The sequence below is a fragment of the Lotus japonicus genome, chromosome 1 (assembly GCF_012489685.1).
Source record: "Lotus japonicus ecotype B-129 chromosome 1, LjGifu_v1.2".
In the NCBI taxonomy this organism is placed as follows: domain Eukaryota; kingdom Viridiplantae; phylum Streptophyta; class Magnoliopsida; order Fabales; family Fabaceae; genus Lotus; species Lotus japonicus.
Window position 1 is genome coordinate 33,789,755 of NC_080041.1, and position 27,180 is coordinate 33,816,934.

The 27,180-nt window shown below is 38.9% G+C and overlaps 3 protein-coding genes and 1 long non-coding RNA gene across 8 annotated transcripts; 2 read left to right on the forward strand and 2 right to left on the reverse strand.

Moving 5' to 3' along the window:
- Positions 1-2,911: 2,911 nt before the first annotated feature.
- Positions 2,912-4,362, reverse strand: LOC130734476 (uncharacterized). 4 transcript variants are annotated; one of them, XR_009017962.1, is made up of 3 exons: positions 3,954-4,362; positions 3,654-3,806; positions 2,912-3,322 (listed from the first exon to the last, which is right to left on the reverse strand). It is a non-coding gene; the product is annotated as an uncharacterized LOC130734476 (long non-coding RNA). The 4 variants fall into 4 exon arrangements; XR_009017961.1 differs by having other exon boundaries at positions 3,654-3,793; positions 3,954-4,359; XR_009017959.1 differs by having other exon boundaries at positions 3,629-3,768; positions 3,954-4,351.
- A 2,353-nt stretch (positions 4,363-6,715) lies between these two features.
- On the forward strand, positions 6,716-8,512 carry LOC130734477 (uncharacterized). Its single transcript, XM_057586918.1, has 3 exons — positions 6,716-7,115; positions 7,201-7,961; positions 8,050-8,512. Exons 2-3 carry the CDS (start codon positions 7,890-7,892, stop codon positions 8,404-8,406), a joined length of 429 nt encoding a protein of 142 aa, XP_057442901.1. The 5' UTR covers positions 6,716-7,115; positions 7,201-7,889; the 3' UTR covers positions 8,407-8,512.
- A 97-nt stretch (positions 8,513-8,609) lies between these two features.
- LOC130734479 (uncharacterized) lies at positions 8,610-11,776 on the reverse strand. Its single transcript, XM_057586919.1, has 5 exons — positions 11,491-11,776; positions 11,097-11,404; positions 10,156-11,024; positions 8,848-10,061; positions 8,610-8,769 (listed from the first exon to the last, which is right to left on the reverse strand). Exons 1-4 carry the CDS (start codon positions 11,688-11,690, stop codon positions 9,867-9,869), a joined length of 1,572 nt encoding a protein of 523 aa, XP_057442902.1. The 5' UTR covers positions 11,691-11,776; the 3' UTR covers positions 8,610-8,769; positions 8,848-9,866.
- Positions 11,777-20,553: 8,777 nt separating this feature from the next.
- Positions 20,554-25,268, forward strand: LOC130734480 (histone deacetylase 6-like). 2 transcript variants are annotated; one of them, XM_057586920.1, is made up of 6 exons: positions 20,554-21,227; positions 22,362-22,802; positions 22,902-23,044; positions 23,813-23,903; positions 24,029-24,147; positions 24,750-25,268. In XM_057586920.1, exons 1-6 carry the CDS (start codon positions 20,679-20,681, stop codon positions 24,805-24,807), a joined length of 1,401 nt encoding a protein of 466 aa, XP_057442903.1. In that variant the 5' UTR covers positions 20,554-20,678; the 3' UTR covers positions 24,808-25,268. The 2 variants fall into 2 exon arrangements, with proteins under 2 accessions (XP_057442903.1, XP_057442904.1); XM_057586921.1 differs by having other exon boundaries at positions 20,556-21,227; positions 24,753-25,268.
- Positions 25,269-27,180: the final 1,912 nt, after the last annotated feature.

Sequence of the window (27,180 nt, forward strand, 5' to 3'; positions counted from 1 at the left end):
AGTTAAGTTGGAAAGTTTTGGTATGACTTTGTTCAGTATGCGTATCATCCTTTGGGTTTGTAAAAATTATCAAAGTGTATTTACTTTTATATAGTAATTTTTAATTTCTTTCCTTTACGGAGTTAACAAAAAGAATATAATTTTGATTAATTCTTTTTTTATGGTAATTAACTAATTATGATTTATTCATGAATTCAAGTAAACAACTTTTTCAAAAAATAAATCCTTTGAAAAATAAATCCAATTTAGTCACAGTTATTATTTTGGATATGCATTTGAATATTTTTTAATTAAATCTAATAATACTTTATATTTATTTGTTAAAGTACAAATTTCATTTTGGTTAAATATGTTTTGAATCTCTGACTTACATATCGGATCTTAAATGGTTCCCGAAATATAAATTTCACTTTTTTCGTCCTTGAAATTTTTTGTTTAATTGAAAATAGTTCTTATGACATCATAAAGTTGACAAGACAATTTTTTTACCCAATCAGCAGTCCACACAGGCTTCCACGTGTATTTTTCACATCTACTTTATTCCCTCAAAACTTTCTTTCGTCAAATTTATTCTTTCACCTTAACTAATATTCAAGTGTTCTTGATCTTTTGATTTTCATCTTCTTCAAGCACTTCAATCCAACCCATAACCTAGACACCATAAAATGAAGAAAACATTAGAGGTAATATAACATAAAAAAAAAATCATTTTCAGTGATGTTTGAAAGAAAAGTCAACACACATATAGCACATAATACAAGAAGGAAATTGAAGTAGAAAACTCACAGTAAAGGAGGAAACTCATGTTCGAGTTGTTGCAAAGGAAGGAGGATACCCAACACAATACAAAAGCTTTAAAAATTTTCACAACCCCACCTGGCCACCTCCAAACAGATTGAAGGAGGAAACAAAGTAGAACAAGTTAATTGACGAAATAAATTACTGAGGGATTAAAATAGATGGTGAAATTTACACGTGGAAGTCCATGTAGACGGTTGAGTGGATAAAAGTTATGCCCCGTAAGTTTTTTTTTTGAAAGCAAAAGGAATATATATATACTAGAATTTTCTGCCCGTGCGTTGCACGGAGAACTTTATTACTGTGTTGATTATATAAGCCAAAAAATTACTTATAATCAAAACAAAAAATTAGAAAAAATCTTAGTCATAATGAAGACTTTAAAAAAACTTCGATTTACACCATTGAAGCAAATATTGAAGGTTTAAGATAGATAACTCAATCTTAAAGAGACTAAAAATAAATCAACATTAACATGCCTAAAAACAACTGATTTTTTTCTAGACAATCGAGCAATGCAAATATTGAGAACTAATTCGATAGTACCTACAAATTAAAATACAATGTATTCATTAAAGTAAAAAAAAATTTAATAACAATGAATATTTGAAATAAATTACATAAAATGCAAAACAAAACCTATTAAAAAATTAGATAAAAAAGATCAACATTTAATAAATGAAAATAGCAAAGAAGAGTCCAATATTCCCCGTAAAAGCTTTTTAGTTTTATCCAGTAATTTATGATTATTTTTATTTAGTTTTATCATAATTTGATTTTAAAAATATAATTATATTTCCATTTAAATGTGGTGATTTTCTGAAGAATAAATGATGTAGTCAATTTTAATTATATATTTTTTCAACCAAAACCCACTTTTGTGAGAATTAAGAGGGAATTTAGAGCAAACGTAATGTGGGGATTTAGTGCTAACGTGCACATGGCAACTGTATTGTTAAAATTTATTTTTTTCTAACTCTTATATATTAGTATTTGTTACTTTCAAAAAAAAAAGTATTTGTTGGATATGACTTAGTCCACATAATTTATCTAGACAGTATTTATGTAACTACTCATTCATAGAAGAAAAAGAACACAACAAATTTTTCTTTTTTTTTTTAAGAAATTCACCTACACCATATATTACAATTATAAATAAATACTTTATTTTATGTATCTTTATTATTAAAACATATATTAAAGATTAGGGAAAATAAAAAAGTTAATATATTAACTGATACGACTAAAAAGGAATTTAAGGACTTCAATAAAAAGCAGTTCAGATTAATATTTGATAAAATTACATTAAAATGCATCATTGATGTCTTTTACATCAAATAACCGCAAGCTAGAAGTTCCATCAAGGCCAAGTAATCACCTAATATCTCCAGATGGATTGAAGAGACGTTTGACCATGAATCTTCTTATCCATAGCCAATGAAACAAACTTGAGAGCGTGCCATAATTTATATCACATGGCGATTCCATATACCCATGCTTCTTCTTCACCTTCCCCATGTTATGAGTTGAATTGTCTTCCTAGTAAACTCCCTTAAGCATTAACTCTTAACCTTCCATTGAAAGTTTTCAATTCCAACTTAAGGGAATCACTGTAAAAGATTCAGTAGAAAGAAAATCACTGTAAGGGAATCACTGTAAAAGATCCAATATTCTAGAGACCATTGCCATAGCCATAGATACAGTAGAAAGAAAATATACTTCATTATATTGGGGTACAAAAATTCTATTAATCAATAATCTAAGCAAACGGCATCAAAAAACTTTAACAAAGATTTTGAAGAAGCTCAAATTGAGAAAAAACATTTTTCCATAACTTATGTACCAAGAAACTTAATCAATACAACTTGTTGAAAATGCTTAAACAAAAACCTAGCCCATACTTGCAACAATACATATTAAGCCCATATACATAGACACAAAGGAATCCATAACATAATAACTGATAAAAAAAATGACTAAAAAATCCATGAATATCTCCAATCTATTTCATAGAGCTTCAATTTCATTGCAACTAAAAAAACAAAAATCCCAAAGGAAACATAATATTGAAATCAAAGAATCCAGCTTAAATAAACTGAGCAATGTTCCATCGTTACCATCAGAAAACACTTCCATTAATTTTAGTTAATTGCTTCTCCTTCTTAGCACCAAACAGAACTATCAATGTAAAATATAAGTGTTGTAACAACAGAAATTACAAAAAGAAAAAGCAAAACAAACAGGAATCAGCCTGAAGCTCAACTGAAGTCATCATTCTATTTTAATATTAGTCATACACAATCTCATAGAACTCATAGAAGAGGAAATAAAATTAAGATGAGTATAAATGAAATACTAATCGTTTCACTCTCTGCTTAACCATATATACACCGGGAAATATAGGCCATCAAGAAAATTTCAGCAGAAGATAGCAGAAGATCCATCTTGTACCCATAGTAAAATCCAGATAGCAGATGATCCAGCTTGTACTTGCCAATTGAGAGCCTCCATCTGTAATCTCTTCCTGAATCAAACAAACAGAGAGTCAAATTTATGACTGCTAATCATAAATAAATAAATAAGAGAAAAAAGAGTAACAGCTTGAAATAGATAACCTCTTTCACAAAAAGAGTTAGATATTCCAATTACTAACTTAGAAATGTAAGAATGTATTCTTGTGAATATGTAGAATAGGGAACCTGTAACAAAAATCTGGGGGATTAACAAAATCTCTTTCTTATTAAACTTAAGAGACACAATTTATGAAATGCGTTTATCTATCTGCAAGGAAATTCATAATTCAAGAGTTTAAGTTGTTACAGGAAACTACCTTAATCATTGTTACAGGAAACTACCTTAATCAAACATTATTTCACTCGCCATGTCAACAGGAAACCGATTCGGCAGCAACAACACCACACCGGCACTTAGAAGGAAAACACCATCCACAACGACATTAAGGAATGGAATCTGTAACAGTAGAATTCTTGTCAAACTGTACAAAAAACCTAAACAGATCAGAAGAGAAAGGAGAAATTAAAATAGAAATCTCTAAATCGTTGGAGCTTTAAAATGAAATAGCGATTATTCATGGATCAACATAGTACAGATTCATATATAATTGCTGCCAGGAAAGTATACATCCATCTTCATACCTGATGGACCTTAACTAGGAGAAGAGGGGTGGGGTGGGGTGGGGGATGGCGCCATCTGTAATTCGAATAAAGGAGCTATCCACATTAATGGTGGTTTATGTTTCCGAAACCTCATCTCTGGTAGAGAGATAGAGGCATGGCTGCAAGGAGTTAAAACGGCAAAATTATAGGGTTTGATTGGGCTGCTGCAGAGGGAAAGAATGGGGAAAATCTACATATATTCGACGGAATTAAATGTGAATGGAATTTTAAGTTCCGTATTCAATAGGGTAGATGGAGAATTATTTTCCGTATTGATACGGAACTTTAAATTCCGTATTTAATAAAGTGGGGTGCAAAGCCTAAGGGGTGGGGCACCAAACTCAATTCCCACTTATCAAATAGGGTAGATGGAGAATTAAGGGGAAAAAGTTAAGGAGATTTTTTTCATAAGGAGTAAAAGAAGGAGATGAAACAGCATAGTGTGGGTAGAGATAAAGGAAAACTCTGGAACATAATAATTATTGTTGTGTGGAAAGTTGGTGTATTAAATTAATTAATTAAAATCTTGAAAATTCAAAATGAGTAATTAAAGGGATTATCGGTTGGAGTAAAAATAGTGGAGTTCAAGGATTGAATTTCAGAAAGGAGATAAGGAAATTTAATGAAACGTATTAGTGGGAGAGAGAGAATGGAAGGGGAAGAGTAATTAAAAAATGGGAAAAAAGGCTGGTAAAGACACGTGTACAGAAATAAGAATAGAGAATTGTGGAATAGACATGTGGAATTCCACTAATTCTAAGAATGCATGAGAGCGTAGAATGCATGAGGAGATGACATCTCAGCATTTGGTCTTTTGAACCTTTGCTCTTTTAATAGTATTATTGATATATATATATATATATATATATATATATATATATATTTTGAATTTTCCTTACTTGTTTGTAAAATGGTTCTATGATCTTGGACCACTCACTACCATATTTCCTCAAGAGATCCAAAATGTGTATCAATGTTTTAGAGAAAAACTAAATTTCCAGAAGGACATCGTTTGATGGCTTTAACAGCAATCCAAGGTATCACATGGATAATGTCTTGGGATTATTATCCCGCACAAGTATTTGAGAATTCAGATCTCTCATACTTGTCAAGATCAATTAATTCTAAGAGGAGTAGTTTATGGTGAGAGATAAGAGGAATTAATTCTAACCATTAGATCTACATATACGATGAGGATAAAATCTCATAAATAACTGCACGTCACTCTCATTTACAACAACTTTCTAATACCACACGCGACTTTAGTCACTCTCCCCACACGCCTCTCTCTTCCTCCCCTTTCTTCGGGAGTTGGGTTTGGGGCCCCCCCTATGGGGCTCCCCGCCCCACTTAAAGTGGGGAAATTACTGGAACGCCCCCCTTTAATAGAATACGGAAGCAACATTTCCGTATTCAATACGGAAGTCTTATATCCGTATTATATTAGTATGTAAACCGGCAAGGGTTTATTCAAACCCATTTCAAACTTCATTCCGTATTTTGCCAAGCTCTTCTCCCCTCTTCAACCTTCGATCTCTGTCGCTCCCCTTGCTTGAACCGTGTACTTGAAAGGTTCCATCATCTCCATCAAAGCTCTTCACAACCCCATTCTCAGAATTGAAACCTAGAGGTAAGGATTTTTGGATTTTCCCCATTTAACTTGAAATTATGTTAATCATTGAACCCTATGGTAGTCGATTGTTGCTTGTGTAGAGGTATTGTTGGCTGAAATGTCTTGAATGTGGTTTGGGTTTAGGGCCGATAGCTCATTGTCGTTAATGGCGTTTCTGGGTAAATACGGATCACAGGTTTCCGTATTGAATATGGAAAATGGTTTTCCGTATTCAGTATGGAACATGGTTTTCCGTATTGAATACGGAAAAACGTTTTCCGTATTCATCTCAGAACCAAACCCAACACTTATAATTGATTCTGGGTTCATAATCAATTATAGAAGGTTTCCAAAGCATTTGTGAGTAGTTTCTAGATGCCATAATTGATTATTAGGAAAATAAAAGTTGATCCAAGCATGCATAATCCACAGAAGATCCGATTATCATCTATGTACTTATAAAATTCTAGGAATTTTCCATTTGCTTGCATCATGTTTCTGTCTATGGCTGAAATGGTATATATAGTGAATGTTTGCTCTGAATATATAGTGAGAATGAAGAACAGAAAGAGGTCTCATGCTTCTAGTGAGGATATCGGGGCTACTGAGGATAGACACCGGCGGTTACATGCTTCTAGCCGGCGTGGCGATCATGCTGCAACCTCTCAGGCGGTGGAGGCTTCAGCTCCAGTTGTTTCTCCGCCGTCTCCCATGATTGAGGTTCCTCTGGTTGATTATCCGCCGTCTCCCACGGTTGAGATACCTACAGTTGTTTCTCCGCCCTCTCCCATGGTTGAGTCATCAGGCGAGGAGTCCTCAGGCGAGGAGTCTTCCGGCGAGGAGTCATCAGGCGAGGCCTCATCCGGCATGGGAGGATCTGACGAGGATAGTATTCCTCCGCCTACTGTTGATGCTGATGTCCTGCCGCCAGAGCAGGGGGAGCAGGGGGCACAGGGTGGCGAGGAGGACCTGATCCAGAGGTTGCCGTCGTTTCCGGGGGGGCCTGTTGAGCTATTGCTCCTCACCCATTATGCTGATCACAAGGCTCCCTGGGCGTGGCATGCACTCCTACGCACAGACGAGCGGTATGTGGACCGTCGACAGTTGAAGGTGGCCACAGCTGGGGAAGGTTTGGAACCTTGCTTGTGATGGTGATTCAGACAGTCACAGGCGGGTTCGAGAGTTGATTGAGCAGACGGGTCTTCATCAGCTACCATATTGCAGCTACCCGGTGACAGATGCAGGCCTTATTTTGGCCCTTGTGGAGCGATGGCATGAGGAGACTAGTAGCTTCCACATGTCGTTCGGGGAGATGACTATCACCTTGGACGACGTGTCGGCTCTTCTCCATCTCCCCATGGGGTCGAGGTTCTATACGCCTGGGAGGGGGGAGAGGGACGAGTGTGCAGCGCTCTGTGCTCAGTTGATGGGAGGATCTGTTGGTATTTATGAGGCTGAGTTTGATACGAATAGGTCCCAGACTATTCGCTTTGGGGTCTTGCAGACCCGGTATGAGGCTGCGTTGGCGGGTATGTCTTAATTATTATTGTATTGTCTTTGTATCTATTATTATTGTATTGTTATAAACTATTAACTTAATTCACTTCATTGTAGAGCACCGATATGAGGACGCTGCACGGATTTGGCTGGTGAACCAGCTAGGCGCCACGCTCTTTGCTAGCAAGAGCGGAGGCTACCATACGACCGTCTACTGGATAGGGATGTTGCAGGATCTTGGTCGAGTGTGCGAGTACGCGTGGGGCGCGATTGCGCTCGCTACGCTATACGACCAGCTTAGTCGAGCGTCCAGGAGGGGGACGGCCCAGATGGGAGGTTTTAGCTCGCTCCTGCTAGGATGGGTCTACGAGTACCTTTCTGACCGCGTCATTATCCGTAGGGCGGATCCGGAGTACTCGTAGGACCAGCCTAGGGCGCGGCGGTGGGCTATGTCCCGGGTCGGGCATGCAGGCCTTGATGAGAGGCGAGTCATGCTCGATGAGCTGACGGTGGATGACGTTATATGGACCCCATTTGAGGACCATCGGGCTCATCGACCACGGGATCCGAGGGCCATGTATTCTGGCTACATCCGGTCGCCATTTGGCCGTGTTGTTCGACGGCATCTACCAGAGAGGGTTCTGCGCCAGTTTGGCTTCATATAGGATGTCCCTCGACACCCCTCTGAGATCCAGACGTCTGGGTCCCTTGCTGAGACCGCAGATGCTGCCTTTGCTGAGTTTGCGCCGCACCTCCGCCCTCAGGGGATCCCCGCTACATATCCGGGAGAGGCTGTGGAGGATTACATGAGGTGGTACAGCGCTGTGTCCCATCGGTTCATCATCCCTGATGATAGGAGGGAGGAGTTCAGTGCAGTGGTAAGTTTGAATTTTATTTTCCATTCAATTGTGATTTTTTGTTCATGATATTTTATTTGTATCTAATGTATCTACATTATTTTTGCAGACTGTTATGCGTCGGGCCGTGGACTTGTTGGAGCAGTCACTCGAGGTGCCAGATGCTCCTGCAGAGGGCACGCATTCCCGATCCCTCACTGAGAGGGCGCTGGATCTTATTAGATCCAATGCCTTCATTGGTACCCAGGGGGTAGCCTTTGCTGCTGTCCGAGGAGCTAGAGCTGCAGGAGGCAGAGGTCGTGGAGACAGAGCGCGTGGAGGCAGAGGCCGTGGAGGCAGAGCCCGTGGAGAGGGTGCTCCTGCAGAGGGTGCTCCTGCAGAGGGTGCGCGTGGAGGCAGAGGCCGTGGAGGCAGAGCCCGTGGACCTAGAGGTCGTAGAGGGGCCGGTAGGGGTCGGGGCGAGTGATTGACTGTATATTTGTATATTTTTTTTGTATTTTTATATTATGACATGTGACTCTTTGTATTAGGACTCTCTTTATATTAATCATGCTTTCTATTTTCACTCATTATATGCCGACTCTTGTATTGAAAAAAACCCGTATAACTACACCGTAAATAATCAAAGGCAGGATAAGTAACATAAATAATTCATGACAAACAGTTTAAAGGGTACACGAAATTATTCAGAAGCAACACGAAAACAAAATTAATCCTCAGTGATATCGATGAAGTCGTGGGGTCCGCTATCCTGTGGAAATACTTTGACTATGTTGGGCAACGTTATATTCAGATAACGAACAGATTTACTCGGTGCAAACACAGCAACCTGCAAGTAAATTGCAAATTTAAAAGATTAATGCGTACTTGTTCAAAGGAAGCAAGATTAATGTTTAGGGTAATAGACCTTTTGGAGAACAAGAACAGATCCAACAGTTATGACATTCCTAAATTCCCCGTCAGTGAAGGCCTTGCGATGGACGCTAGCGTCAACGGTGCCCGTAGGGTCCTAAATCAATGCAATCGTGAGAGAAAATGAGACAACAAATTGACGGTTAAAGAAGCTGGACAAAAGCGAGCAAATACCTTGAGGGTAACTTTGGCATCTCCGAAACCATTGGGAGTGCATGATTTAATAACAGCAACAACACTCTCTACTCTCTCAACATTCGTTGTGATTGTGCCCAGCGGAGTGGCAGATTCCACCAATTGCAGGGCTGTAAGCCAAGCATTTGAATTGAAATCAGGATCGGTTTCGGTTGATCTGTCTTCGAGCGCACGCCTCACAAATTCTTGGGTCGGAATGAGTAGTGTGTTAGGGTTGGATCTACGCCCATACATGGCAGCCTGGACGGCGCCAGCTGGCCCATGAATGAGAGGACGAGAGCTGCTAGAAGTGCTGCCTTGACGTTTGCAACGGCGGACTAATGCATCCCAGTCTTGTTCCATTGTTTTTTTTATCTTCGAAAGCAAGACATGAAGAAAAGGATGAAGAAGAATAAAGAACCCAGAGAGATTTATAGCAGAATGGTCAAAAGATTTATGGTGTTTGGTGGATAATACAAGTGTGGTTGGGGTTGGTTGGTGGTAGATAGTAATGTCAGGTTTCAAGTTCGTCATTTAGTGGATGAAAATGACAAGACTCTGATGATGGGGTGGTTGGAAATGACAGGACTCTGATGATGGGGTGGTTGGAAATGACAGGACTCTGATGATGGGGTGGATGAAAATGACAGGACTCTGATGACAGAGTGGTTGTCTATGTTAATTATCCCTGATGCTGATTCAAAATAATAAGGCCCATCAATATAACAATGACCATCAAATTAATATTATTAAAAGCAACAAATGAACATCATAAAGGCAAGGCCCATCAGATTAATATTACAGAGCGTTTACAAATGAATATCACACAAAAGTGTGGTGTCAATCTGAGGTGATGTCTACATAGCTTTGGTGAATAAGAGGAACACCAAAAGTAACAAGCCAAGCTTCGTATTCTGATGTGAATCTTCCTAAACGTGTACCATATGGGGCGCACCAGCTTACTGATGTAGGATCAACATACCGTTCCCACTGGAGAGCAATTGGCGGCATAGAATGTCCAGGAGTTAGATGGAGCTACATTATAGAGAATAACAATAAAATTAGATAACTTGCAAATACAACAAATCAATTCACCAATTGGATATTAGTGTACTCAATCAAAAAATACCTGTACAAAGTGATTAATCACATGACCAACAGCTATAACAGGATGTACATCCGGTGGACCTTCTCCTCTTAGTGGAAGGTATGACCAACAACCCGTAGAGGAGATGGATATGAAAACCACTTGGAACCTGGTTGCTACAAGGTATCCCATCTCTGGCAGTTGCATCCATTTATCCTCGGTAGCCGGATCACCAGGAGGAAGAGTGAGTCGGGAATGTAAGGCATTAACCACATGTCTGGACCACATTTCATCATACAACCCTCTGTGTCGTTCAAGTTCTTCTATCAACGCTGCCCTAACCCATGACCAACTTTCCTCACCTGATGGTAGTCCGAGTAATGCAGCAACGGCTCTATAGCCACAGTTACCATCATCCTCAACATTCTGAACTGTTTGTATATATGGGTGGAAAAAGGCTGGAAAATGACCCATGAAATAGCTTGTATCAGACTTCTTCACACGCTTCTTCTTCTTTGGTGGTTGTGAAACCTTCTTTGCCTCTCTGATCTCCCTATCAACATGTTCAAAACCTGAAAGATCACGAGTCAAGGATCCTATTGCTTTATTCTTAGGTGGTATTTTCTCATTCGCCTTAAGAGTGCGCTTGGACCTTATCTTAACCGCAGGAGTACAAAGTGAACTGCTTTCAGGACAATAGATCGCTTGAAGCTTCCTCCTTACCATACTCTGCCCTCCAGTATCCAAAGAACTGAAATAATGTGTCAATGCCTCAACTTCTGGTTGCATATCTCCATGGTTCATGCCGCAAATATGGTTGCTGGTAGTATCTGCAACAGGTTCAGGTACATGCTCCCAACTCAGTCTCTTCCAGAATGGATGAATTGACTCATATGGAATTCTTTCATAACCTGCAAGTTCACAAAAGTGTCACTTTCAATAACAAATAGAATTAATTGACAAGAGAGTGGTTGACCGGTGACCTGCAAGTTCACAACCGCAAGGTAGTCCATGAGTCTCTCTCAACAAGCAATCGCATCCGCCGTAGGACTTCATTCTTATATGTTCATCGTCGATGAGCTGTAGGCATTTGTTTGACACAAATCCTCTAATATTTGTGTAAAATGGGAACATGAAAATGTGATCAATTCTGTGAATACTGCGCTCAAACGATGCTAATATTTCAGTATGTCGATTACATGTCAAACTATGCGACGCATCCCATGAAGTGGCCAGGTCACCCTTGCAATCCCGTAACATCTTCTTCAAACTGGCATGTGCACCCTCAGCCCTGCAAACAACAAATAGATATCTTATTAACAACAATCTATCAAATGAACAAACAACGCATAAATTAAGCTCATGTAATTTTTTTACCTGTTACTTGTTGTTGTTCCAAAGTGCATCACATGATTTGTCCATGCCTTGGCGAATTTCTCCTTGTGAACCAACCATGTAGTAGAACAATAGGAGGTAAAGTTGCTGTATTTTGCCTTGCACATATTAAACAATTGCATCCATTTCACTTCAAATTCTTCAACTGTTGCAGCATCCACCACCTCTGCCCACTTCATCATAACCAACTCAGCAAAATCATCTGTGCCAACATAGAGTTTGCACTTTGCCAAAACACACTTGTTGATGTGCCACAAGCATAATAAATGTGTAGTATTAGGAAGGCTTTGCTTAGCAGCACTCAATAAGGCAAGATCCCTGTCAGTAACAATCACCTTAGGCAACATGGCTTGATCAGCTAATAGAGACTTCATACACTCCAGTGCCCAAACGTAGTCATCTGTGCCCTCATTAACAATGTAGCAAAAGGCTATGGAGTATGTCTTATCTGTGGAAGTCAGTCCAACAATCTCAAGCAAGGGAATTGCATATTTGTTTGTCTTGTATGTGCAATCCATAATCACTACATATGGAAATGTGTTGAACAGTTTGATAGCATTTGGATGAGCCCAAAATACATCCCTAATGACTTCCGATCCAAGCTCATGTCTTTCAAAGTGGACATACTTGTCACCTTCCAACTTCTTCAACAAGTGTTGCATTTCTGTCAATCCCCCGCGGAGGGATTTTCTTAACCTCTTGCAAACACCATAAATCTGAGATATGGTAGTCAAGTTTGAAGGATTGTTTTCCTTCAAAGTCAACAACATCTTTCTCGGTGGAACCCAACTCCTTGTCATTTTTCCCACTTGCTCCTTCTCTCCGGGTTTTAGACGACCAACAAAATTGTGCCCAAGTAGTGACCTAGCTGGTTCATGGTTGTGTATACCTTCCATCACCTTTAGCCGCCAATCTCTATCTATGCCATTTTTCCTAGGTCGTCCTTTTAGTCTAAAAGGACAACCTGTCTTTTGTGATCTCGTCCCTTCAACAAGGTCAGGGTCTCTATAAGGAACATATTTACCATGCTTCTCGCACCCCAACATGACATAAGCTTTTCTGCTTCCATTCCCACCATAATCTGACTTTGTGATCAACGTAACATATCCATTTTCAATCGCAATTCCATGAACCCAATTGATAAGATCATCACGGGTAGGGAAAATCTGTTATAATAATAAGAATTGATTACAAGGGTGATCAAGACATAATAAGAATTGATATATTACACTCTCAAAACAATGCAAAAATATGTTCAAAGAATACCTGATCAGTTGCAAATAAATGCGAGACATCTATACTTATACACGGGGGCACAAATGCTGGTGGTGGCACCTCTGTAGTGGCCTCTTCAGGTTGACCATTGTGAAATCCAGCTTCAATCAATTGTGACTCACCAAAGAAAAATGAATCTGTCATCCCTGGAAGAGAATACGGAAAGTTACATTCCATACTCAATACGGAAATATACTTTCCATACCGAATACGGATTGTTACTTTCCATACTGAATACGGAAAGTACCTTTCCATATTCAATACGGAAGATAACAATCCGTATTATATCACGACTCAGAATTCAAAAACCCATCCTTCTAACTACTTAAACTACTTAATCTAACTACTTAAACTACTTAATCTAACTACTTCCACTACTTAATCCTACAAAATAACAACAAATAAACACATAGACTTACCTCTACTACAACACTTGTTGTAGTGGTGGAGAGCTTGGGAAATGAAGGAGTGGATGGTGGTGGAGAGCTTGGGAATGAAAGTGAGGTAGGAGAGGGTGAGAGAGAGGGTGGTCTGGAGGCATTGAGGAGGTTCAGGGGGGCTGGTGAGGGGTTGGTGAAGGTTGGTGAGGGAGGAGTAATGGTGGAAAAAGGGGGAATCCTGTCAGAGTTAAATACGGAAAATACCTTTCCGTAGTCATCAAAATATAATACGGAAAGTACCTTTCCGTATTCAGTTAAATTGAATACGGAAAGTACCTTTCCGTAGGGCACTTTTGGGTTTAAAAAAAAAGGGTGGGGCGCGCAGCCCCATAGGGGAGGCCCCAAACCCAACTCCCCCTTTCTTCCCTCATCCCTGTACGTTCTAATTTTCCTTCAAACCCCCTGCTCCTGATATTTAGTTTTGCTTATTCTAGAATAATTTCAGCTTTATTAATTCATCAATCTCTTCATAGAATGTCATTTTATATGAACTTTCCAAGCTATTCAATTCACTTAACAAAAAATCTCGTTAAATCTTTAAAATTGGATCAGGTGTTTGAAGAAGTCAGAACAAAGAGACACAATCAGCCATGGAGTCCCAAATCCCATAAATCCCCAATTCATATAAGCCATGGACTCCCAAATCCCAGAAATCCCCAATTACGATTACAGAACTTTCGCAACGCAAGGATTAATCATCGCTCGAAAGGAGGGTGGAGAGAAATAGAGCTTTGGTCCACTGGAACGCTGCGAGGATGAAGTGGGCAGAAACGTCGTCGGGGACGCTGGTAGACAGTGAGAAGATTGATTAGAGAAAAAACGACAGAGAAGAGGCAGAGTACGAGAGAGAGGAGAAACAGAGGGAATAGGTCACGTGAGTTGTTAAAAGGGAAGTTTAATCTCAACCATATATTTTAATCCAACAGTTATTAATTATTCCTCTCATCTCTCACCATAAACCATAAACCACTCTTCTTACCTGATATGCCCCCCCCCCCACACACACACATATACTTGGAGAACCAAGCTCAAAAGAGTACATCAGGGGAAAGGATGATTAGAGCGACAAAAAATTAGCACTATAAGCAGCCCCAAATAATAAGAGAACCCAAGGAAAGCCAACAATCGGCACTCAGGCAAAAACAAAAACCAGAAGCAAATGGCCCAAAAACAAACCAAAAGGGACTAACCACTCAACTAAGTCTAAAGCCATGAGACCTAATATTGTCAGCAATGCCTTGTAAGACCTCTTCGCCAGAGCAATCATAAACCAACCCACACCACTTCCCAATGATCAAAGCCACCCTCACCCTCATCAAAAGACCTAGGGGACCCTTAGAAGCTAGAGGCTCAAAAGGCACCAACTGATTACACAAGGGGTCTGAAACATCCTTCCCAAAGCCAGAACAAGACTCCATCTCCATCTCAACAACCTTATTCATCACCTTCTTAGGTCGCCCACGAGGACTGGAAGACATCGCTATAGGACACCGACCTTTAATAATCCCTTCCCCTTCTTTAACAGTAGAACTACAATGACTTCCAACATACTTTTTAGGACGTCCTCGCCGTTAGGAAGACTGGCAGCCCCTTTACCACCAACACTGAGAACCCGATCATTCCCTCCACAAGACAAACCATCAGAAGCATACCCACCTTCAACCACAGAAAAGTCACTTATTCCAAGTGAAGAAGAGGAGAAAGGAAGAGATCCAGCCACCAAGGTCTCTGCAACCTCACGCACTTTATCCCACGAGGACGAGACCTTCAAATTCCAAGAAAAACCAGGGTCAACACGAAAGCTGACGACCCTCATCAGGGGACTCTTATCATATAACCATAAAAAGGAGACCAAGTTCGACTGATCCACCCATCTCAAGGAAGAAGAGAGAATACGAGGCTCCAGAGGGGGAGGCCGCACTGCACGTCCCAGAGAAACCTCTAAATCAGTCTTCCCAACCACAAGCTCAGGGAACATGGTATCATCTTGTAGCCTACTGGTCTCCTTCGTAGTATCCTAGACCTCCAAACCACGCCCTGCATCCACAACTTCAGGGAACAAAGCATCCACCGAAACCCTGTTGGCCGCCTCGACACCTCTCCATAATCTTGTAAAAAGACAATCTTCCGACAACAGCATAAGAAGATCACGCCTTACTCTTGAATTGCCCACCACGATGTCTCGCCACGAGAGAGAACAAGAAGAAGGACCAGCTCCCTTTGCATCCTTCTTCTGAGATACAGAGGTTACCCCTCTTTGAGAAGAAACCCAATCATCCGAATTAGATCTCTGAAGATGTCATAATGATTATTTTAGATTAAATAAAAAAAATTAGGGACGAAAAAAGAAGAAATTATTTTTCAGGGATCATTTTAGATTCTGATAGATAATCCAGTGACTCAAAACATATTTAGCCATTTATTTATGTCATTGGATATTTATAACATAAAATCAAAATTTACTTTTTGGTGTATTAAATTGCTCTCACAAGTTCAACCTAGGTATAAAGGTCAAATGCCTCTCCATTAAATTATAATCTACTTTAAACATCTATTTTAGTTTTAAATTTTGTTTTGGGATGTATAAGCCCAAATACTAGTTATAGATAACTAGTGGAACTCGTGCATATACAAGAGTGACTCTGGGTTTGTTTGGAGAAGAGTTTAATTTTCTGGATGGAACTGTTCTGTTCTTGATGTAGGCAAGATTACAAGCTGATCTCGGATTCTTGTTACGCTTCACGACTGGTTACAGGGAAAGTTTTGTTGTTGGCTCTTCTCTTGGCTCTCTGCTGGCTATCCCCTTCTAGTTTTTCCTCCGTTTTTTTCTTTTGATCCCCCTTTATCCTTTTATGCCTCTGATTGTCTTTCTAGTTGTAGTCTTTATTTTGGTTTTTTTTTTATTTCTTGCATTTACGTTGAGCCTTGCGTGGTTCCAGTTTTCTTTTTTATTTCTGTTTTACTCAATTATGTACTTCAGTTATGTACTGTTTGACTTTTTTCCTTTTTTATATATATTTGGTATTTTCAAAAAAAAAATTAATGCAATGAGAGAGATAGATACATGAAAGTTAGAGGATCCAAAGAAAAAAACTTAGGCTCTCTCTCTTCCTTAACATTATAGGGTAGTAGGGTAGGGGAAAGGGACACGAGGGAAGGACAAAGGGTTTGGGTTCAATTGAAGTTTCAAGGAACATTATACATTAGGGTATATAACCAGTGACTAAAAACATATTTAACCATCTATCTATTTCATTGGATATTTTAATGTAAAATTATATATGAAAATCGTAGTTTACTTTTTCAGTGTATTAAATTGCTTTCACAATTTCAACCGAGTTCTACAAAAGGCTAAAGGTCTGTCCACTAAATTATAATTTACTTTAAACTTCTATTTTAGTTTTAATATTTTAAATTTTTTTTTGTAGATGTATAAGCCCAAATACTAGTTATAGATAATATGATTGAATATATAAAAAATAAATGTGTAAATTCATATGGAAAGAAAAGAAATATAATTTTAGTATGATTTTTTGGGGTAAGACACTACAATTTTAGCTTTACCATAAATGTTATAAATTTTAATTTTTTTACTAAGCGTATCCTCCGCAATGAATTGACATTCAATTGAAACTTTGTGTTTATCCTTCTTACCATAAATATTCAAATAATTCACCTATTTAACAAAATATGATTTTTTTATAAGCAATTTAACAAAATATGATAAAAGAGATAAACGCATAAGAAAACTTTACAAAACACAAAACACAAAACACAAAGCACACAATTGAAAGGAAGAAAATAGTCTTTCTCTATAATGTAATTCTTGTGTACCTGCGAATAATTAGCAAACAAGTTAATAAAAAACCTCTGTGCCTCCACCTTCAAGGTCTCCGCATTCGAGCACCACACGTTCTCGCTAGTAAACATCCCATGAATTTTATTGTGTTTCCTCCTTATAATGGTTTGTGTATGGAAGAATTTGGTGTTCCTGTCTCCAAGCTTCGCCCACTTCTCCTGTGACTTCTAGTACCACATCATGTCCTCTTGCAGAAGTATCTGCTCATACTCCTGACTTTCTCAAGTCGGATGGTTGATTCATGTGCCCACCCTTGAAGCCGTCTCTCCACCCTTTCTTTCTTAGATTAATACTACCAAAAGTCTCCTTGTTAAAGACCAAGGATGCCTCCATGATTCTATGGAGCTTCCCCGCTAGGGAGCTCGGGGGTTGGCCTCACAGTTCCCGAACCAAGGGTTCATAGACCATGCTGCATGAAAGCGGAATGGACGAGGCCCACGATCTCCCAAGTTAGTGGGAAACCTAAGGAGAATCGGACAATGGTCGAAGTAGACATCCAACGCCCTGTCTACTCTCTTTGCCATCACTTGCCTACCGTCCAAGGTTCACTGCCATGTGAATCTTGGCCTTGTGAACCCCAAGTTAATGAACTCACAAGCTTCTAACATGTTTAACATCCTCATGGCTTGCATATCCGAGAATTCGCCTCCCACCACCTCTATTGGCGAACACACTTAATTGAAATCACCTACTGCTACCCAAGGCTCTACAAAGGCAAGACGGAGAGACCTGAGATGAGACTAAAGATCCTCCCTTCGTGTTGAATTAGGACTTGCATACACAATGGGACACAACCATTTCTGGAGACCCTCCTGAATAGACACAGTCACCGCCTGAGTATTGATATCGATGGCTTGAATGACATGAGGTCTAGTAATAGGCACCAAAACCCAAATCCTGTCGTTGTGACCAAACGCCTCAGAAGCACAAATAAGCTCATATCCCACTCCCCTCCAGAAAGCTTCCACCTTCTCAAATTGGCAATGGGTTTCAAAGATTGCAAAAATTGAAGGATGAAAAGACTTGATCAAGTCCTTTACCCTACGCTTTCCACGAGCTCCAACTGCTCCTCTAATGTTCCAAGCTATTACACTCAGGTTTTTGCTATCCATGAAAACAATGGATGCTGTGGTCGAAAGCACAAACTATGTCCTTGGTGCTTCCGGAGGGATGCCACTGTGTTGTCTTGGGTCAAAGGTGGACCCATACTCAATTTCATTCTCCATAAGCAACATATATCTGTTTCCAATATGATACTGCATAGGTACTACACATTGGGTCCCATCCTCTAGATTATATACCTTATGCGACCCTATCATTCGAAATTTGGGTGTTATTGCCAACCCATTAAATCTAGGGCTAGCCACCTCCATTATATTATCAGGTGTTGTTAATTCACGCTCATCATGGGCAGTTGGATCCCGTCTGCTACGTTTTTTTCCCATTTTTAGCGGTTACCTCTTTAATTCCTTGACCAACATTTGTTCTAGCAACAAATACCATTGAAGTCGTCGTCGGTTTTGGAATAAAAGCAGCCTTCACAGGATCCTTTCCATTCTTGACGGGTCCTCGCATTGAATGGGCATTATTGCTGTTACATGTAATTGAATTGGTTTGATTGCTGCTCCCTGAATTCCGCCCCCATCAACGTTCATGTCCCCTTGCGCATTAACTCCCTCTTTACTCGTTGTCTGCCATGTTCCTTCGAACCTTCCTGTGGCCGATTCTATGTAACGCTCGCCGAAGCAGTGACAGCCACCGGCGACGCCTCGGGAGCCACATTCTGCAGAGGGTTCGAGTATTGGCGTGCTAGATGTCCATAACAGCCGCAATGAGAGCAAAGAAGGTGAAGACCCTCATACTCGACGTTATACCATGCACCACGACGACCCACCATGCCAATGACCAGTTGATCAAAGTCAATTTCTACGTAAATCTGAGCGTACTTCCCCTGCTGCATATCCATTGTGTTAGTGTCGACTCTGATTGGTTTGCCCAAGCCTGAAGCTAGCGTCATGAGTTTACTCTCGTCATAAAACTAAAACCCTAGCCTCGAGATACGAATCCATAACATGGTGGTGTTAATCTTTGAATTTGCTGCAACGAAGTCCAAAGTCCATGGCTTAACAGACAGATAGTGGTCAAAGATCATCCATGGCGCTCCTGCCATAGCCTTTGCTCCATATTCATCCATATCAAACTTGACCATAAAATATCCTTGGTGAATATCCTTAACTTCAAATCCCCCCCGCAGGCTTCCACATCGCCAAAAGCTTCTCACACAAAATTCCATAACCAATGCGCTTTCGTAGCAGCTTGATCACCAGGCATTGCTCCCACGGCTTGCATATCTTCATGTACACCGCCTCATATATGAAATTAAAGTTGGGAAAAAGTCTGCTCCCCCCTTACTTGTTCCCGCTTCATGATACCATCCTCGACAAGATTTCGTACTTCCTTAGGTCCCTCAAACGGAGCACCAAGGACTTTCTCTTTAAACGTAGCCTTCCTCGAAGTCTCTTCCGGCGGTTTCCCAGTTGGACAATAACCAGCCACCACCCCTTCCTTACCTTCGCTCTCAACCTCCATGAGTCTCTTTCAAGAGTCAACTCTTAGTTATAGGGCTCATTTGGTACGCCGTATTAGGCATGATGATATAAGCTTATACAATACATTATGGACTTATCCATTGTTTGGTGCTCACATTGTATTGTATAAGCTTATACATCAATCTGCTCTTATACATTAATATGATGAATTATTTAATACACCTTATAGATGATGGATAAGGCATGATAAGAATGTGATGTATAAACTATTTGAATATATTTAATCAACCGCTACCACAACCACCCTCTACCACCACCGGCTACCACCACTGTCGCCACTACCACTGCCATCGCCACCACTTTCGCTGCAATCACCACCACGCTCCACCACTGCCACCGTCGTTGATACCGTCACTATTATTACCACTACTACCACTACCTCCACTACCACCACTGTCACCACAGCCACGCTCCACCACTGCCACCATCGCCGCTACCGCCACTACTACCACCACCACTGCCGTCACCAAATTATATAGTGTATGACCAAACATTGTACAATATTAAATTTTCATTAGGTCTTATCCTATCAGGCTTAATACAATCCGATCTTATACTATCAAGTCTTATACTATACAACGTATTAAACGGGACCATAGATAATATGATTGAATAGATAAAAAATAAATGTGTAAATTATTACGAAAAGAAAAGAAATATAATTTTTTGACTTTTGGGGATAAGACACTACCATTTTAATTTTACCATAAATGTCATAAATTTTAATTTTTTTACTAAGCGGATCCTCCGGAATTAATTGACATTCAATTGAAACTTTGTGCTTATCCTTCTTACCATAAATATTCAAATAATTCACCAATTTAACCAAATATGATAAATGAGATAGACACAAAAACTTTACAAAATACAAAGAATAAAAAACACTAGTCTCTCTCTCACTCTCACTGCCTTTACGTTACAGGGGAGGGGAAAGGGACACGAGGGGTTTTGGGTTCAATTGAATTTTGATTCGATTCGATTTGAGGCATGGCGGAGAGTGACGGTGGCGCTTCGCTACCGTCGGTGGGTAGCGACGCCGTGAAGCGGAGTGTGACCTATTTCTACGAACCCCAAATCGGCGACTACTACTACGGCCAAGGCCACCCAATGAAACCGCACAGAATCCGCATGGCGCACGAGCTCATCATCAACTACTCCCTCTTCCGCCGCATGCAGATCAACCGTCCATACCCCGCCGCCGTCGAGGACATCTGCCGCTTTCACTCCGACGACTACGTCGACTTCCTCGCCTCCGTCTCGCCGGAAATCCTCTCCGAGCCCACCCACTCTCACTACCGCCAGCTCAAGCGCTACAACGTCGGTGAGGACTGTCCTGTTTTCGACGGACTCTTCGATTTCTGCCAGGCTTCCGCCGGTGGATCCATCGGCGCCGCCGTCACGCTCAACCACTCCCTCGCCGACATCGCGATCAACTGGGCCGGTGGCTTGCACCATGCGAAGAAGGCTGAGGCCTCTGGGTTTTGCTACGTCAATGACATCGTCCTGGGAATTCTCGAGCTTCTCAAGGTTCACAGGGTATGCTATTTTATTTTCCCTTCTTTTTGAATTATCTCTCATTTTTTTTATTGTTTTAATTTATAAACATTCGATATCCGGTCCCTTTGAACGTCGTTAGATTCGGGATTTGAATGCCGTCTGATTCGGGATTCCAGAATAAGTTTTATTTTATTTTATTTTCTCGTAAAAGGCTAGTCTTGTTATTTTCCCTTCTTTTTGAATTATCTCTCATATTTTTATATTGTTTTAATTTATAAACATTTGATATCCGGTCCCTTTGAACGCCGTTAGATTCGGGATTTGAATGCCGTCTTATTTGGGATTCCAGAATAAGTTTTATTTTATTTTATTTTCTCGTAAAAGGCTAGTCTTGTTATTTTCCCTTCTTTTTGAATTGTCTCTCATGTTTTTATATTGTTTTAATTTATAAACATTCGATATCCGGTCACCCTTTGAACGCCGTTAGATTCGGGATTTGAATGCTGTATGATTCGAGATTTTAGAATAAGTTTTATTTTATTTTATTTTCTCGTAAAAGGCTAGTCTTGTTTTTTTCTTTTAATCAAATTCTTTTATTCTACTTTAATTTTTTTCGAGTGGAAATGTTAGCGTACGAGGAAGAATAAGTAAATGTAAAACGGAAAAAAAGAAATAGAAAAAAATTAGGGAAAAAGATGTAAAATTACGGAAATTTGGAAATGCTAAATAGTATGAAGACTAGTAACACGAAATTCGTTTATTCGTCAATTTTATAATTCGAGCTATCAATCATTTTCCTATACCCTAATGTATTGTTTCCCTCACGTGTTCCCAAAATTCATGGATACTAGATGACATGGACACTATAATAAGATTATAGGCATGATATGGATAGAATTATAACATATAAAATTAATATAATAGCACAAAATCTTTAATTGAAGGAGAGAATCAAAGTTTTAAAAATTAACATGAGGCATCATGGATAGAGTAAAATCCAATCACTTGGTATTTCCCATTTCCATTGTAAAACGGAATGTAAAGTGTTTGTGAATTTTCTGATACGAATGTAAAGTGTTTGTGAATTTTCATAGTTGTAATCTCAGTGCTTGGTTTGTTATTTAATTATTTATCACATGCCTGTTCACACTATATGTTTATGTTACTGGCCAGCGTGTGCTGTATGTTGATATTGATGTTCACCATGGAGATGGCGTTGAGGAGGCATTCTACACTACTGATAGAGTGATGACAGTGTCATTTCACAAGTTCGGGAATTTTTTCCCAGGAACTGGGCACATCAAGGACACTGGGCTGGGTCCTGGAAAAAACTATGCTATAAACGTCCCGCTAGATGATGGAATGGATGATGTGAATTTCCGTGATCTGTTCCGCCCCATCATTCGAAAAGTCATGGAGGTTTACCAACCTGATGCTGTTGTTCTTCAATGTGGAGCTGATTCATTGTCCGGCGACAGGTTGGGCTGCTTCAACTTGTCTGTGAAGGGTCATGCAGATTGCCTTCGCTTCCTTAGATCTTACAATGTCCCTCTAATGCTCTTGGGTGGGGGAGGATACACGGTCCGGAGCGTTGCTCGATGCTGGTGTTATGAGGTCCCTGGCTTTCTCTGCTTAGGCAGGATTATGATTAGTGCATTTTGGTGATGGTCTGATGTTACTTATTGCTTACAATTTTGCTTTTCTTTGTTTTAGACTGCGGTGGCAGTAGGAGTGGAGCTGAGTAATAAGTTGCCATTCAATCAATATTATGAATTTTTTGGCCCTGAGTATACACTTCATGTCAGCCCTAGAAGCATGGCGAACCTAAACACACCCCAGGATTTGGAACTGATTAGGTGATTTTACATCATTACTTTTTTGTTGAATTACAATTTATGATTCTGAGTTCAATTTTTTAATCATAAACATGGAAAATATTCTGGCCTTGAATCACTATGACTCTGGTTACTCATGTACTATATTTTTTTGCTGCCAGGTTACATTTTGAATTGTCATAAGCTATATAGTATACACTGGGAATTTCCCTTTCCACTATTTGAATTGTGCTGGTTGATAATACATATTGCATTTTTCTAGACATCAAATATCTGAAGCCACCATGGCATGTTAAGTCTGCGAGTTTGTGTGTGTATATTGGGGGATGGGCTACACCGGGAAGTGGGTGCAACTTGCAACCACTTTAGATTGTGAATTGTGATCTATATTCACATTTCCTTTCACCTTAGCCAAAAGAATAATATGGAGCTTTCCAATTTCAGATCACAGTTACATGTAGAGTGTGATCTTATCATTGCCACTGAGCGATAACTCTTGTGGTAACTTGGGTCCACATCAAAGGTGGGGGACTGGATTACCAGCTTCATATCTGCGTTCACCTTGCTAGTAATTGTTATCTCTCTACAGACTAGAAGGATTGCTTTTCTGTTACTTTGAGGTTGAGCCTTTTATGTGTGGTGACAACATGATTTGTTTTAATGACGGAATTTCTATTCTTTCTGATGCTGTAATGTGTTATGCGTATGCTTCTGCTGATAATTGCTCAGATTTTCTTGGAGAAAACATTGGTTTAAAACTTCAAATGGATTCTTTTAATTGATTTCCAGGAATCTGTTGCTTGAGCAAATTTCCAGACTCCCCCATGCTCCCAGCATACCTTTTCAGACAACACCGTCAACCATAGAAGTTCCAGAAGAGGTTTGTACTTCCTAAACTAGTTGCATTTATTGTTCCTCAGCTAAAACATAAGACAAACTTATGTTATTGTCTAGTTGTTCCTCTGCCATTTTCTTTGTTTGATTTTATTTAGTAAATGGATGCAGGAAGAGGAGGACATGGATACAAGACCAAAACGTCGCATATGGAGCAGTGGAGAAGTTGATTCTGACTATGAAGATGAGGCACCTAGTCCACCGAACTCACATTCAACATCCAATATAAGGTGAGGGTTATATATTATTAGAAAGCTGAATAGTAAATTCACTTGGTTTCTCACTCTTTACAGTGTAGGAGTAGGTGTATAATTTTGGGTTTGTCCTTTGACTGTTACCTTAGTGCTCTATGTAGCCTGGAGCCGAGACTCGAGTCTCATTGTTAATGGAAGTATTGTCTTGATATATGATAATGCATGAAAGGTTCTAGATGAGACGAATGAAACAGACTAACATAAACTCATTAGATTCTTTTATTGCAAAGAGCTTTGTGTTGTATGAAAAAGGAGGATACAAGTTAGGAGAAGGGTACTTCTGACATTCTTATGTTTATGATCAATAATTTGATATTAAAAAAGATAGTATTGCTATGGAAAAGTTTATATGAGGGTGTGATATGCTTAAGCTTTATTATGTATATCAGATTGGAAAGTGCAACATGCCTAATATTTTAGGGTGGCAAAGTGGATTTTTGATCTTTAATTAAGATTATTGTTTAATTAGAATTCATGTTAGGAGAACATGCTGATTAGATCTTATGAAATTTGCAAATGAATTTTACTACTATTTGGTTTCTTTGGTTAAAGGCTAAGAAACTCACACTTCATGTCAGCAGGCATCTGGCAGATGAGATGGAAGATGATGACTCGGATGCGACTCCATCACCTTAATACTTCATAGAAGATAGCAAGTTTAGATTAACATGTTTTCGTCAGTGGGAAGCTCTTTGCTGTTTGGACCAATCATACATACATATTTTCGACCTATATGTGTACATTTTTAGGTTTAAAAGTATAGTATGAAGCAGTGTTGCCTGAGTATGGGGCCATTGTGGTGGTGGGTTTTCACCTTTCAGAACATCAATCTGAAAATGTCATAGCCTTGCATGTTTTGCTCTGGTGGAGCATAGGATTTGCATCTATGGCTTCCAACCTAAGTGAACTTGGTGGAGGCAGATGAGAATTTCCAGATCCACCTTCACTTTGTAGGTTCCAAATTTTGGAGGTTATTTGCTGTTTCTACCGTGTAAAATGGCACATACCTAAAAAAGAAATATTACAAACTCATAGTAGTCTGACATTTAATATTACAAACATGGATAAATATATTCCTTTCATTTGATATTAAATAATGTTTAGTTGACATATTAATTTCACTTCCACCTTATGAGATTAGGTAGAAATGAGAGAGAAATGAATGATATGATTTGTGATGTGACAGGAAATGCAGAAAGAGATAAGAAGAAAAATAGGTAGAAATGAGATGGAAGAAAAAGTGAGATGTGTATATATCATTACTCATTTGATTCATTCACACTCTTACTATTTTCCACTTTATTTTCACTTCCTATCTATCTCTTTTTTTTATAGTCATATCACCCGTCACATTTTTTTCTTTCTTTCTTTTCTTCCTATATTTTTCTCTCTCCACTTCTTTTACACTTAAAATAAAGTGTGATCAAAACTTTTTCCAAGTATAATATAAGGTGATGTACATGTAGGAAGACTATTACTATTAGTGGTGTATGTGTTGAAAGCAAACAGGTTTTTGTATAATATTTTGTATGTAGTTAATTTGGAAGTAGTTGATGAGTTTAGGGTGAGAAAACTGGAAACTAGGGGCATGTTTGATAGCTGTTTTAGTTTTCAGTTTTTAAAATAGTTTTCAGAAACAATTCTTAAAAACAGTTTTCAGAAAAAGAAAACAGTTTGAATGACATGTTTTCGAATATTTAGAAAACTGATATCTGAAAACTAAAAACTGAAACTGAAAACATCTTTTACCTGTTTTGGTTTTTTAGTTTTAAAAACTGAAAATGAGAACTGTTTTCAAAAACTGTTTTTGAAAACAGGTCTTACCAAACAAGTTTTCAGTTTTTAAAAACTGAAAACTGTTTTGGAAACAGTTATCAAACAGGCCCTAGAGCTTCACAGTTTGCACACAAGTTTGTCCTCCTAGCTAGTTGTTGATTTCTTTATCTTACTTGTCGTTAGTTCGTCTAGCGCATTTCTTTCGGTTGGGATCCAGCTACAGAAGAATTAGGAACAAATAGTTTTCCCCTCTACTGAACCCGACTCTTTTGTCTTAAGAGTGTTGTTTTTAAGAATGAGTGATTGCCAGCCCTTCTTTCTCTTAATATTAATTGAAAACTTTTTACTTATGTTCACTCTGAGTAAACTTCCACAGCTTCAACATCATCTTGTTATTGATATCAAACTATATCCTTCTTCGATTTTCCACATACTTGGATATCTCACTTATGGTGAGGTTCTTTGATTTGAAAGATAAGTCTAACAGAAAAAAGTTGAAAAGTTATAGTCAAAAGAGAAAATATTGAAGTTGTAAAAAAGGAACATTAACATAAACAAACTTGAGGTCAAGATCTTGCAATGGTCTTCCCTTTCTTCTAAGTCTTGTGTTTTCGATACGTACGTTTTTGTCTTCCTTCCAGTTTTCCTTATCATCGAGTTTTTCAAAAGGCTGTTTACTAATTTCATAGAACATTATATAATTATGAAAGAAAAAAATCAACCATAAAAGGTGAAATGTCCCCTTCCCGAAATTTAGTGAGAATTGAAACAGAAGACTCATGTATTGTAGTTGATAAGGAAATTTGTAAAGGGATAGTTTTATTGAAGTTACTCATTTTCGAGGGGTGGTTATGAAAGAGATTTTCCTTCACTATTAAATACTATCAAATCATTTCAAGACTCAATTGTAGTTTTTTTTTTGATAGGCAAGACTCAAATGTAGTATAATACTGAGTTTTGACGTATCCACAAAAAATTACTAGCAAAAATGTCATTTTGTAGTCAAATAACTCAAGCAAGGTTTCAAATGATTGATTGTTTGTTTAGTAACCAAGTAAACATGTAACATAAACAAAAGCGAGTTAAAAAGATTGAATATCAAGATGAAAAAAACAGTTGGAATTGATTTTCACCGTTCAACTACTTAGCATCTTATGATTCTATATGCAAATTCATTCATATGCATGATTCATCAACACTAGTTCAACCCTACATCATCGATCTCTTGCATGA

Coding starts and splice junctions, on each gene's coding strand:
- LOC130734480 (XM_057586920.1), top strand. CDS start 20,679: ATGGCGGAGAGTGACGGTGGCGCTTCGCTACCGTCGGTGGGTAGCGAC. Junction 22,803..22,901: donor CTCGATGCTGGTGTTATGAG/GTCCCTGGCTTT, acceptor TCTTTGTTTTAG/ACTGCGGTGGCAGTAGGAGT. Junction 23,904..24,028: donor CCATAGAAGTTCCAGAAGAG/GTTTGTACTTCC, acceptor AAATGGATGCAG/GAAGAGGAGGACATGGATAC.
- LOC130734479 (XM_057586919.1), bottom strand. CDS start 11,690: ATGATGAAGTGGGCAGAGGTGGTGGATGCTGCAACAGTTGAAGAATTT. Junction 11,025..11,096: donor TTGCGGTTGTGAACTTGCAG/GTCACCGGTCAA, acceptor GTGAACTTGCAG/GTTATGAAAGAATTCCATAT. Junction 10,062..10,155: donor TGATTAATCACTTTGTACAG/GTATTTTTTGAT, acceptor TCTATAATGTAG/CTCCATCTAACTCCTGGACA.
- LOC130734477 (XM_057586918.1), top strand. CDS start 7,890: ATGAGGTGGTACAGCGCTGTGTCCCATCGGTTCATCATCCCTGATGAT. Junction 7,962..8,049: donor GGGAGGAGTTCAGTGCAGTG/GTAAGTTTGAAT, acceptor TTATTTTTGCAG/ACTGTTATGCGTCGGGCCGT.